This window comes from Nothobranchius furzeri, chromosome 5 (genome assembly GCF_043380555.1).
Source record: "Nothobranchius furzeri strain GRZ-AD chromosome 5, NfurGRZ-RIMD1, whole genome shotgun sequence".
Classification (NCBI taxonomy): domain Eukaryota; kingdom Metazoa; phylum Chordata; class Actinopteri; order Cyprinodontiformes; family Nothobranchiidae; genus Nothobranchius; species Nothobranchius furzeri.
In genome coordinates, this window is record NC_091745.1 from 37,810,456 (window position 1) to 37,822,771 (window position 12,316).

The window sequence follows — 12,316 nt, forward strand, 5'->3', positions numbered from 1 at the left end:
ATTTTATAAATTCATTTGATGCAAATGATTTATTTAACTCTCTGTAAGTGTGTTACATTTCCACCCAGCCCTACAGCACATGCTGACATGGAGAGCTCTGCCTAGAGACCGCTCACGGACGGCAGACAGTCGTTGAACTTATTTTTGGAAAGACCTTCCATGACAACCAGCCTGTAACAGCTCTGATAATTGCACAAGTAATCACTCATATTGTGTCTTCGACCAATAATGAAAAGAACAACTGCACGACGTGGATTATAAACACGCTAATCCTAGAACAGCTGTGTCACCCATCCCCTAAACCTCTCATCTGCACGTGCCAGAACACCCGAGGGGTCTCAGGCTGACCTGACAGAGGCAAGGTGAATTACCCACTCATTATGTAACTCCAGTTAAAAACAGACTGACAGCCACTGGGGGGGGGGGAATCATTCCCAACATTCCCTGTGCCTCATTCAGGAGGAGCGGGAACAGAAAGCATTTAAAGACCAGGAGCTGTCCTCTTCCAGCAGACAGGAGCCACCCGACTCAGAGCCTCGGCTGCACTCTGAACACTCCGTTTGTTGTTTTCCTGCTTTTGGAAATGGACTTTATTGTGCCACCCACCATGTCCACTGCTGGCATCCCATGGGAGAAGGTTTTACCACCTCTTGTTCCTTGCCTGAATGGAACTCGAGGTTTCTACAACTGGTCTCCAACGTTTCTAATCCCAGATACTGACAACGCCAGCTCAGCAGAGGTAGGTCTTTACAACTTTAACTTGCTCCTGCTCAAGCAGGGCAAACGTAATAGTTGGGATGTGTACATCCCTCTGACCTCTGCTGACAGGTCTGCTGTGACGACGGTGGATTCACAGTTCAAGTTGATGTGAAACAGTTCAACCCCAAAGACCTTCTGGTCAAAGTGGTGGGAGATTTTGTGGAAGTGCAAGGAAAACACAAAGAGAAAAAGGTTTGTATGCTGCAAGGATCACGATCCGTATTTGTAGATTGTTGAGTAAGAATGATCTTCTTTTGTTAGGACGGTCCAGGTTTTACGACTCTGCAGTTCAGCCGTCGCTACAGAATCCCAAAGGGAGTGGACGTCATGGCTCTGGAGTCGGCCGTCTCCCCGGATGGCCGACTTGTCATATCTGCTCCAATGCTGCGAACTAGCAGCACCCGATCTGACTTAATGCTGTTTTAACCACAGAAACGTACACATGCACACATCAGGCTGTTCTGATCCCATCAACACAACACGTGTGCCCAGGTCTCACTGTCCTCGCCGGCGCCGCTGCCTTTTCCCAGCTGCTCGGCCGTTACTCACCAGTCTGTAAATATTCTGTTTGTAGTTGAAGTTATTTTTGGTGCAACTTGTATGAACACTGTATTGTGATCATTGAACAGACATTTTCTAACGTATTATTGTGAAAACCCAACATAAATAAACTTTATTTCTTTATAAAATAGGAATAAAAAAGTGTTTAAGTGAGATGTTGCTCCTGCGGGAGTTCACCGAGCATCAGGTCCACCTCACTAAGAGAGAAAAGAAAAACACCATTTTGTAGATGATTTTTAAGCAAATGTACAATTAAAAGACTTTTAATAATAATACAGATTTACCCGATCTGGTCTCTGACCCATTTTCTCTGCTGGCGAAGGACTTTTAACAGAGGATCATCTTCAAACTCGTGTTCATCCGAATCTGAAACACAGCGCTAAAGTAAAAAGAGTGCTCACATTAAACCCCGACAACAAGTTTTAGCTTGGACGACGCATCAGGCAGCAGAGAAATACACTGTATATCACAGTTTAGGGCTGGCTGAAGGATTCATTCATATCTTGGAGTTCATACGTTATTATAGCATACATGTAGACGCTTATCCAGAGTCACTTTAGTGTAACTTCATCTAAATAACCTGGATAATTTAAATATGACAGTATACTGGGGCTGAGGAAGGAGGTTTGTTTCTACTCCAGGGTCAAGATTAAAGTTCCAAAGGGAAAAGAATAGAAGTGACAACAATAAAGTTGTTGTTCTGAGATTAAAAAGGAACAAAACCTAAAGCAGCACAGGAGCAAAGATCAACCATACCCAATGACCTCAAACTAAAAAAGTCCTCCTCGTTTGTTTTGAGAGGCTCTACTTTGCCATCAAAGTCAGGAAGAGCAGCGATGCTGCAGAAAAACAGAGCCAGGGTGTATTTTCTAGGTCAGAGGTCAGAACTCACCTTCAGCCTCTTGAAGAAGCTGGGAAATGACCTCTAGAGAGTTCTGTGCAGCTCCTGAAGGAGGAGGGGAGTGCGAGGCAGTGGGAACCGTGTGAGGCAGAGACACTCGGATCTTCTGCGCTGGAGATGAATCGGCCACAGGAAACAAAACTTCTGAGACTGCCTGTTCCACCCAAAAGAGAACAAGTTCGATCATGGTTTTCAGCTGGTGGGTTGATCTAAAACGGCCTCTAAGCAGGTGGAAGTGAGGAAAATGTGCATCTAATCCACTCTGACCTGTCCTAATGCAGCGTGGACAGGAGAGGGAAGAGCTTCAGGATCTCCGTTTTCACATGAAACCTCTCGACTTCCTTCCTGTTGATGCTGCTCTCTCAGCGGTGTGACTTTCTCTGAACATCTGTGATGTAAGGAAGCCCTGGTAACACAGAAACATCCAGAAAGACGTTACGTTTAGGTAAAACTGGATTAAACTACACTTCAGGCTTCAGCACCTTGATGCTTTCCTCTGCTTCCTATCGGCCTCCCTTGAACTTTTGCTCTTCTCAGAAACTTTTTGGGGCCAGCGTGCTTCTCCCTCTACAGTTCCAGGTGACACGTGTGGTGAGGAGCTCCCGTTTTCTCCACGCGACGACCTTTCAGGGACTTGGACTTCTTTATGAATGACTTTAGTTTGAGGTTCATCCAATCTTTGGGGCATGTTTAGCTTCTCTTGAGCATGGGATGAGTGGATGGGGCAGGGAAGGATGTCGCAGAGCAGATGCCTGTGGGCAGGAACGTGGGGTTGAGATGGGGGAGAGGTGGAGATGACAACAGACGGGATCGGTAGAGGACTTGAATCTGGGTCCCTCTGTCTGTGGACGTTGGTGATTTCAGATTGGGGAGCAGGGATGTGTGGAGGAGCATCTCTCTGAGGAAACTGGAGACGCTGAGAGAAGAAGAAGAAAAGTCATGCCACAGAGTAACAAAGACTACAACTCAAAGGATTTTATTCCAACCGTGTGAGGCTGTCCACTGGTTGTAGGCTGGATTAAAGTGGGAGCCTGCCAGTTGAAGGCAGGGTCTTGAAGATTGGAGCGTGGGATGAACCAGGACCGATCTCTGGCTTGCTCCATTTTTCTCCGTAAACGCCACTGGAACAAAATGTCCTCCTCGGGACGAGTGGGAGGTCCCAAAACATGGACGGTAGATTTCTGGGAGGATGCAGCATGAACGGAGTCTGAGCTGACTGTGAACACATAAATACGCTTGTTATGATCTTAGCTTCTGAAACAGAAAGAAGTTGGATCTTCAACACTCAGCTCACCAGCAAAAGGTTTCATCAAAGGTCGTCGCACCGGCTCGTCAGCGGTAACTGGAGAGGAAACATCTGAGCATCCCAGACCGTCAGAGCTGACAGGAACAGATCCATCGCTCTGAGCACTGTTCATCACAAGATCACGGGTTCATTTCAACTCAAGAAGGACGGAACAATGATGTCTCCTAGTGATCTTTATACCCTCTCAGCAGAAGTGTTCTGGCCTTCTCCTGAAGTCGTAGTATTTCTGTGTCATCAAACACCCCCTGAGACGAGTCAGACAAAATCTAAAGTAGAAAAACCAAAAGACAGAGGTCCACAAGGTTCTTCCATGGACACAAACTGTCTCCGGCATTCAGATGAAGTTAGCATAAACTAGGACACGCTGTAAACTTATAGCCTACACAATTTTTCTTTTATGATTATTCAAAAACTAAACACATTTATTTATAAAACATTTCACAAACAAGTCACCAACACAGAGTGGAAAGAACACAACAGGTCAAGGAGGATCCCAGTGAACTCACGCTGATGGATCTGTCACCATGATGCGGTCCAGCTGGGCTGCCGTCTTTCAGAGGGAGGACACGTTCGGGCATGGGAAAGGATCCAGCGGAAAGTTTGTCACAGAAATTTTACACAACCCACGAGCTTGTAATATTTACTGTGTCGTGTGACTAAACACAGCAGAAGTTAAAAATAATACCACTGTTTGATGCTTTAGTAGGAGTTGAACTGTGGACTGATGAGTTAAACATCCACCCAAACGGCATCTGCTCTTCTCCAGCCACCTGCTGCCGTTTCTGAGGCTGACTGTGGCCAAAGCGCTCGATGTGTCTGTAACAAAAACACGTCATGGCTTTGTGAGGCCCACAAATTCAATCATCTCTACGGTGAAAAAACACCAGCAGATTTACTTTGCCATCACGGAATCATCCTGAACTCCTGAGGAAACTGTTGATGTCTCTGGTCTGGCAGGCAGATCGCACGCCAGCATTTCAGGAGAGGACCTGTAGTCAGTGGTGGGCCAGATTTCTGTAAAAACATCTCCACCATCGTGACTCTCCTGTAGCTGTTGGCTTCCTCCATTCTGGGAGTGACACTGTTTCCTAGAGCTCTGGCTGGGATGCACAGGACTCTGCAAAGAGCATAATAATAATAATAATAATAATACTAAAATAAAATAAATCACGTCCCAAATGCTGGACTAAAAAACACAAACATGAGTAAAGGTAAGAAATGTTGGCAAAGCTGACATACATCTGTCTTTGGCAGGGATTGCTTGCGGGATGGATGATGAGCTCTTCTCACAGAGGATGCAGGTGTGAAGGGATTCTTCCTTGCAAACACAGATCCACTATAAAAACAACCATTAGAGATAAAACTATTGTTTATGGTGGTATAAAAAGGAGCTTGTTGGATCTTACCTGGATTTCATAACTATTGAAGAACGGAAAATGTTCTCTTCCTTGTTTTAACCCTAGTGTTCTCACTAGGCGTCGTGAGTTACCATGGACTCCAACGCTACAAATCACCTTTAAGTTAGGAAATTAAAACAGCTACACGCAGCCGCATCTACTACAGACTCAGATTTCCTAAGTTTATAAAACTATAAAAAGGGTGACAAAACACAAAAGCGTCACGCTTTTTTGGTGTTTGCCACACCACTCAGCCAATAAAATCCTCGCTAAAATGGCGCACATGTCATTTGTCCAATCACAGTGGTTTGAACAAGCACCAATCAGCTATTCGGGTGTTACATCAAGATGTGTTCCCCGCCGGAAGTGTTTTCTTTCCCTGCGTCACTCATTTTTATATTTAATCTCTGGTCTTTAAAGCAACGTTATTTTAAGAAAATAGCCAGATAATATCTTAGTAATCTATTATGTTATTTTTGTGCATTCCAGCACGGCAAACAAATCATCAGGGCAGGAGGGGAAAAACTCTGTGTTTAGGTGAGACATAAGCTCGCGGTTACGCCACTCATAAAACTGACTCACTAATTCATAAAATAGACATCCCTTGTGTTTTTATTATGTATCTCGGAAAAAAGTACACATTTTACCGGGAGATGGCTAAAACACTACCAAGTGGGAACGGTTTTCAACCAGGGAACACATTTCGGGGTAACACCTGTTACGCGGAAGTTTGTAGAAGCAAGCTGAAGTTACATTAGCAACTATAGCTGAGCTAATACCTTCCACAGTTCGAATAATAAAACCAGTTGTCTGTACTATTTGAAGCAAATTATTGAAAGTTGTTTTGTCTAAATCATTAGGATAAAATAATATTTTTGCCATAGAATTTCTTCACTTTTTCTTTTACGAATAATCAGTTGGTTAAGCGCTGCTATGTAAGTCAGCTAATGGTGCTGTTGGCAAACAGCCGTTGCAGCCAGGATACCAGGACCCTTTGTTAGAGATCAAACAAGAATTAATTTCAACATTAAAAAAGGTTACAAAAGTGCTGAAAAGAAGACAATGCACCACATCAAGATAAAGACTGAACGGCTAGGTGAGATATACCCACAATATAACATTGGTTATAATTTCGTTCGCTATTTGTGCTTGCTTTAAAGATACAATATACATAACATTAGAGCCCAAAAACGAGAGACCTAGCTCTAAATCGATCTGCTTTTTATGTTACCTAGATGCAGAGAACACCGCTGCACGCAGCAAGTTGGATGCTGTGTTAAAGGGTCTTGTAGAGAAGAGCGAAAATGAGAGGTTAGTAAAACACACTTGACCATAGCTATGCTTTCAAATGATTAAATGCTTTTAATTGTACTCTCATCAGAGAACCAAATGAGGGTGATCCAGGAAAATTATCAGTGGACTCCTTGCACAAGTATGGATTAGTTTTTTTGTGATTTTATCTTTTTATTATGAAGAAGGATTCACACTTTATTTTTAAACAGCTGTAACAGTGTTTCAGTGCAATCATGGAATGCTCTTGTTATCTCTAGGGATTTGTCTCCATCTTCTGCTGGAAAGAGGTAATAATCAGTACTATGTTCTGTAAATGCGCAATAAATGTGCAATACCCAGAGATGCACATTTATATGTGTCTTTTATGCTTTTTCTCCTTGAAAACAGTTATGAATTTTCTATTTTATTCTGTTTTTATGCATTTATTTTGTTGCTGAAGGTTATGGTAATAGCCCAATACTCTTGTGTGTTTACCTGTATTATATTTTCCTATGTCTGTGTGTATGTGCTGCCCTAACAAGTAAATTTCCTCACTGTGGGATCAGTAAAGTCTATTCAAATACCTCATACAATTCTAAATACCTCATACACATACTTGATTTTCTTGTTTTTTTTATTGCAGCATAATTTTTTATCTGCACACATCGTTATATGAATTCAGTTATTTAGTACAGAAAATATTTCAGTTTTTTAAGCCTTTTTGCAAGTCCTCATGTTTGTTTTCATTTTATTTTCAGACCTTCAGCAAGATTTCCACAGCATCGAAGGAAGAAACGGAAGGAGATGGATGAGGGCATACCAGAAACCAATCCGCATAAACAAAGTAAACTCAACTCACATTCCATTAAATGACACGGTAGTATTATTTACCCTGATGTGTGTTTCCTTTGCCTTTGTTCTAGATGCTTATGTTATTAAGTTGTTTGATCGCAGTGTTGATTTGGCTCAGTTTAACACCAGCACCCCTTTATATCCAATTTGCCGTGCCTGGATGAGAAACAACCCTTCTGTTCGAGAGCCAACAGCTTCCCCAAACTCCCCACACAGCATGTTGGAGGAAGAAGTAAGGCTGCACATTCCTGTCATCATTATTTAATTGATTTAATTTTGTTTAAAGGAAATGAAAGCAAAACAACCATAAGAGAAAAAGTGTGTATAGTTTACAAAATATTTCTTCTAATTTAATTGTTTAAAATAAGTTTCATTGTACACAATTTGTGTGAAAATAATATTTGTCTCCTACCCCTCTTCACAATTAAATTATTATTATTATTGTAATTGTTGTTTACCAAGTTATGAACTTTATTTAATTGTAAATTTAACTTGTGATTGTCAGTCTGCATGTTTGTGTAATTTCCTTGAAAAGTTAATGGTTTTTAAGTGCATCGAGTTTGAAAAGCAGTGTAATATATTAATGAAACTTACAAACTGTGTGTTTTTTCATTGCCTAAAACAAATTTATGAATTTTGAAATGAGTCGAGATTTTACCAGTAAGTCCCCTAAAGATGGCAGTATTGCACCATCTCTTTAGCCATCATACCTGAGCTCTCTGTTATTTGTGTTCTATCCTTGCCCCAGGTAACAGACATGATAAACGGCAAAGGTCAGAATGTGTACCGACTCCCCCCTCCTGCTCCCAGCCCAGTTAGCCCTTCAGGTGAACCCATCAATCTCAGGATTCAACAAATTGAAAAACCCATCGTTACAAAGGTGCTTGAACGTTACATTTTTTTTCTCTTCGTTTTGTGTGTGTGTGTGTGAGAGAGAGAAATAGAATTGTACAAATCTTCAGATGTATAAAAATGGTGAATAAGGTTACTCTTTTCACAGTCAAGTGATGCTCCTGTGTCAGAATCCCTAATAAGTGACCACTTGGAACGCTGGAAAATGATAAGGCAGAAGTAAGTTCTTAGGAAAAATTTTATTTAATAAAAACTTTTGTTGCTCAGAATTCACCGTATCACTCAGGAGATAACATGCAAAAATAAAGCAGTAGCTGAATACTGATGTGTGGTAGTAGATAGATGTGTAACTATATATAACTACACATTTATATTTTTGACAGCTCTACGCATTAGTTAAGCTGCTGTTGGTTTACACAGAAATATATTCACATTTAGCCAGGGGTGGTCCCCCCCCCCCCCCCCCCACACACACACACACACATTCAGCGTCGCAGAGTACGCAAGCGGCAAGGGGTGCCCCCCCCCCCCCCCCCCCCCCCACACACACACACATTCAGAGCCTAGTCCGCGATCTTCAAACACAACACCAAGCCCCCCCCCCCACACACACACACACACACACACACATTTCTCAAACGTTAAAACGTGTTTACTCATGAGAGAAAAAAGCAAGTGCATCATCACCCACAGTTACTAAAAGCTACTTGTTTATGTAAAAAACAAACAATTTTTAAAGAGAATTTGTTCTAAAATGTGATGCTGCATAGTTTATATTTATCACCATGAGTCGTGTTTTTCAGGCGGAAGGAGTGCTCCAATAAGAACCAGTTGAGATACAGTGAGAGCATCAAGATTCTGAAGGAGATGAAGGACCTTTATGATCAATAACCCGTCACCTCGTAGCTCTTCACAACAACGTGAACTTGCTTCAGATAGAAAGGACTTCACTTATTCTGTCATACCCACGTTCTACACAGTTGGACTTGTAGTAAAAAAATAAGAAAACGTTGGGTCCTAGAAGACCTTAATTTGTTTGTATTACAGTCAAAAGTTGGTTTTGTGGGTCACCACGGTGATGTGAAACTTTTTATTAAATCAAATTGTGTGAATAAAAGTTTTTTATGTAGTATTTCTGGACACAGTGACTTTTTTCACCAGAATAATGTCTTCTAACCTCAGGCTCCAGAGTAATAAGCAGCCATGATAAATGAGGTTTAAAAGAAACTGGTTGAGTTATTGAATCCAAAAGATGAATTCAGTTTTTACTATTTCTGTTAAAACTTTTTGACACAAGTACATCATTGTAGGTTATTTCCTGTTTGATTCTCACCAGGAATTAATGTCTCCAAACAAAGTAAGAAGTCATTTAATCAATAATGACTCCGGCCGGATATGAGTTCCAGAAATCTCAGAGGGGTGAGTGGTTTGTGGAATGATGGTGTTCCTTTGAAATATGGCAACAGGCCTTTCATAAATGAAACAACGTGAGGTTACATGGTGAATGTTGCTTACACATGGAAGGGAAGTGGTGCACAATAACTGACTTCCTATCTCTGGTTCCTTCAAAGGCAGTTTGAAATCTGGGTGTTGTGATTGATGAACACCTGACCTTTAAAGATCATGTTGCCTCTGTTGCTCGTTCATGCCGCTTTGCGCTGTATAACATACGAAAGATCAGACCATACCTAACACAAGTAAGTAAGTAAAACTTTATTTATATAGCACTTTTCACAGATGAAATCACAAAGTGCTTCACGACATACATAAAAAGGCAAAACAGGACAGGAGCACAAGGTCAACTTACACAAAAGCTTGTCTAAATAAAAGTGTCTTCAGCTGCTTTTTAAAAGAATCAACAGTCGGCCACACGAAGAAACAAGGGCAGGGCATTCCAAAGTCTGGGAGCTACAGCTTGAAAGGACAGGTCCCCTCTAGTTTTAAATCTGGTCTTAGGGACCTTCAGTAGGTTTTGACCTGAGGACCGTAGAGTGCGGCCAGAAGAGTGAGGGATTAAAAGGTTTGATAAATATTGTGGAGCTCGTCCATTAAGTGCTCTAAAAGTCAAAACAAAAATTTTAAAATCTATTCTAAACTTGACCGGTAGCCAATGTAAAGAAGATAAAACCGGTGTTATGTGAGCCCTTCTATTGGTTCCTGTTAAAAGCTTTGCTGCAGCGTTCTGGACCAACTGGAGACGACTGACATCTGATTTGTTAAAACAAGTAAAGATAGAATTACAATAATCTAAACGAGAGGAAATAAAAGCATGGATAATTCAAATTCAATTCAATTCAAAAATACTTTATTAATCCCAGAGGGAAATTGATTGCTGTAGTAGCTCAGAATAATAATAATAATAATCAAGTCATCAAAGAGTTATTGTATATTACAATGGCTGTTGGCAGGAAGGATCTCCAGTAGCGGTCAGTGTTGCAGCGAAACTGAAGAAGCCTCTGACTGAAGACACTTCCGTTGTCGGACAGTCTTGTGAAGAGAATGCTCAGGGTTGTCCATCATTTTCTTGATTCTCTGGAGAATCCTTCTTTGCATTATCTCCTCCAGTGGTTCCACAGTCATCCCCAGAACAGAACCAGCCTTTTTTATTAGGCTGTTGAGCCTTTTCTGGTCCCTGCTTCTGATGCTACTACCCCAACAGACGATGGCTGAAGAGATTACACTCTCAACAACAGACTTGTAGAAGATCTGCAGCATCTTGCTACAGACATTGAAGGACCTGAGCGTCCTCAAGAAGTGCAGTCTGCTGTGTCCCTTCTTGTAAACGGCTTCGCTGTTCTTTCTCCAGTCCAGTCTGTTGTCCAGGTGAACTCCAAGGTATTTGTATTCCTCAACCACCTCCACTTCTTCTCCCATGATGGAAACAGTGTTTGACTCCACCCTGTTTCTTCTGAAGTCTAAAATCATCTCCTTTGTTTTGTTCACGTTCAAGGTCAGATGATTGTTTCCACACCATGCCACAAAGCGCTCCACCAGCTCTCTGTACTCAGCTTCCTGTCCATCTCTGATACACCCGACAACTGCAGAGTCATCTGAGTATTTCTGTAGATGACAGGTCTCTGATTTGTACTGGAAGTCTGAGGTGTACAGGGTGAAAAGGAATGGTGAGAGTACAGTCCCCTGTGGTGCTCCAATGTTACTGATCACCTGGTTTGATGTGCAGTTCTTCAGCCTCACAAACTGTGGTCTGTTTGTCAGGTAGTCTTTAATCCAGGTGATAGTTGAGGCCCCCACCTGTGTCTTCTGGGGTTTCTGGGAAAGTACATCAGGCTGGATTGTGTTAAATACACTGGAGAAATCAAAGAACATGACCCTCACAGTGCTGCCTGCTTTGTCCAGATGACAGTGGGTTGGTTGAAGCAGCTGGATGATGGCATCTTCAACTCCAACACCATGGCGATAAGCAAACTGCAGCGGGTCCTGATATGTTCTAGTTTGCTTATTCATGTGGACCAACAGGAGTCTCTCCAGGACCTTCATGATGTGGGATGTCAGGGCAACCGGTCTGTAGTCGTCATTGACTGATGGGCGAGTTTTCTTTGGAACTGGAACAAGGCAGGATGTCTTCCACAGGACTGGAACCTTCTCCTGGGCCAGGCTGAGGTTGAAGAGGTGCTGCAGAATCCCACAGAGCTGCTCCGCACAGGCCTTCAGTACCCTGGGGCTGACACCATCTGGACCTGCAGCCTTGTTCCTGTTCAGTCTCTCCAGCTGCCTCTTCACCTGACTTCTAGAGACAGATAGGTGGGAGGGGGAGGTAAATGGGGCAGCAGCATCTCCTGACTTGGTTGAAGACAGATTTATAGAACCAGAAGAGTCCATGACTATGTTAGAGGACAAAAGAGCTGGCATGTGACAGGAAAATGTTGGATCAGAGGAGGATGGGGTGTCTGATTGGCTGGGGACAAGTGAGGAGGATGCTGGGTTTGTTCCTGAACTGAACCTATTGAAGAACTTGTTCAGTTCATTGGCTGTGTCCAGGCTGCCATCTGTGCATTCATTCTTCTGCTTGAAGCCTGTGATCTTCTTCATCCCTGACCAGGCATCTCTGATATTGTTCCTCTGCAGTATGTTCTCCAGCTTCTTCCTGTATGCCTCCTTGCTGTCTCTGATCTTGATCTTCAGTTGTTTCTGTATACTCCTCAATAATTCACTGTCTCTCTCCTTGAAGGCTCTTTTTTTCTCATTTAGCAGATTCTTCAGTTCACTGGTGATCCAGGGTTTGTTATTAGCGAAGCATCTCACAGTTCTGGTGGGTATGATATTGTCCACACAGAAGTTTATATAGTCAGTGACACATCCAGTCATGGCATTGATGTCCTCTTCATATCCTTGGCAGAGAGTCATGCAGTCTGTGGTCTCAAAACAACTCTGCAGGGCTTCTTCAGCATCCTGTGA

The 12,316-nt window shown here is 42.4% G+C and overlaps 3 protein-coding genes across 7 annotated transcripts; 2 read left to right on the forward strand and 1 right to left on the reverse strand.

Annotated features, from left to right (window-relative positions):
* The first annotated feature begins 476 nt into the window (after positions 1 to 476).
* hspb6 (heat shock protein, alpha-crystallin-related, b6) lies at positions 477 to 1,593 on the forward strand. Its single transcript, XM_015940687.3, has 3 exons — positions 477 to 739; positions 829 to 951; positions 1,021 to 1,593. Exons 1-3 carry the CDS (start codon positions 584 to 586, stop codon positions 1,183 to 1,185), a joined length of 444 nt encoding a protein of 147 aa, XP_015796173.1. The 5' UTR covers positions 477 to 583; the 3' UTR covers positions 1,186 to 1,593.
* proser3 (proline and serine rich 3) lies at positions 1,392 to 5,203 on the reverse strand. 4 transcript variants are annotated; one of them, XM_054741313.2, is made up of 13 exons: positions 4,934 to 5,203; positions 4,767 to 4,863; positions 4,424 to 4,644; positions 4,216 to 4,343; positions 4,034 to 4,077; positions 3,708 to 3,772; positions 3,516 to 3,631; positions 3,208 to 3,437; positions 2,704 to 3,137; positions 2,489 to 2,627; positions 2,213 to 2,375; positions 1,605 to 1,686; positions 1,392 to 1,517 (listed from the first exon to the last, which is right to left on the reverse strand). In XM_054741313.2, the coding sequence occupies exons 1-13, from the start codon at positions 4,942 to 4,944 to the stop codon at positions 1,466 to 1,468; spliced, it is 1,782 nt and encodes a 593-aa protein (XP_054597288.2). In that variant the 5' UTR covers positions 4,945 to 5,203; the 3' UTR covers positions 1,392 to 1,465. The 4 variants fall into 4 exon arrangements, with proteins under 4 accessions (XP_054597288.2, XP_015796169.3, XP_015796171.3 ...); XM_015940683.3 differs by having other exon boundaries at positions 3,708 to 3,793; XM_015940685.3 differs by having other exon boundaries at positions 4,213 to 4,343.
* Positions 5,204 to 5,333: 130 nt separating this feature from the next.
* Positions 5,334 to 9,032, forward strand: lin37 (lin-37 DREAM MuvB core complex component). 2 transcript variants are annotated; one of them, XM_070551655.1, is made up of 9 exons: positions 5,334 to 6,020; positions 6,160 to 6,235; positions 6,306 to 6,356; positions 6,475 to 6,504; positions 6,955 to 7,040; positions 7,120 to 7,280; positions 7,797 to 7,928; positions 8,049 to 8,119; positions 8,704 to 9,032. In XM_070551655.1, exons 1-9 carry the CDS (start codon positions 5,987 to 5,989, stop codon positions 8,789 to 8,791), a joined length of 729 nt encoding a protein of 242 aa, XP_070407756.1. In that variant the 5' UTR covers positions 5,334 to 5,986; the 3' UTR covers positions 8,792 to 9,032. The 2 variants fall into 2 exon arrangements, with proteins under 2 accessions (XP_070407756.1, XP_054597298.2); XM_054741323.2 differs by having other exon boundaries at positions 5,334 to 6,016; positions 6,156 to 6,235.
* The last annotated feature ends 3,284 nt before the right edge of the window (positions 9,033 to 12,316 follow it).

Bases quoted from the DNA above. Each gene is read 5' to 3' on its own strand.
- hspb6 (XM_015940687.3), top strand. From the start codon at position 584: ATGGACTTTATTGTGCCACCCACCATGTCCACTGCTGGCATCCCATGG. The intron at 740-828 runs GTAGGTCTTTAC...CTCTGCTGACAG, and splicing joins ACAACGCCAGCTCAGCAGAG to GTCTGCTGTGACGACGGTGG. The intron at 952-1,020 runs GTTTGTATGCTG...TTCTTTTGTTAG, and splicing joins GAAAACACAAAGAGAAAAAG to GACGGTCCAGGTTTTACGAC.
- proser3 (XM_015940682.3), bottom strand. The intron at 2,376-2,488 runs GTCAGAGTGGAT...TGGGTGGAACAG, and splicing joins TCCACGCTGCATTAGGACAG to GCAGTCTCAGAAGTTTTGTT. The intron at 1,687-2,212 runs GTGAGTTCTGAC...GCTGTGTTTCAG, and splicing joins GCTTCTTCAAGAGGCTGAAG to ATTCGGATGAACACGAGTTT.
- lin37 (XM_070551655.1), top strand. From the start codon at position 5,987: ATGCACCACATCAAGATAAAGACTGAACGGCTAG. The intron at 6,236-6,305 runs GTTAGTAAAACA...TACTCTCATCAG, and splicing joins GAGAAGAGCGAAAATGAGAG to AGAACCAAATGAGGGTGATC. The intron at 6,357-6,474 runs GTATGGATTAGT...TGTTATCTCTAG, and splicing joins TCAGTGGACTCCTTGCACAA to GGATTTGTCTCCATCTTCTG.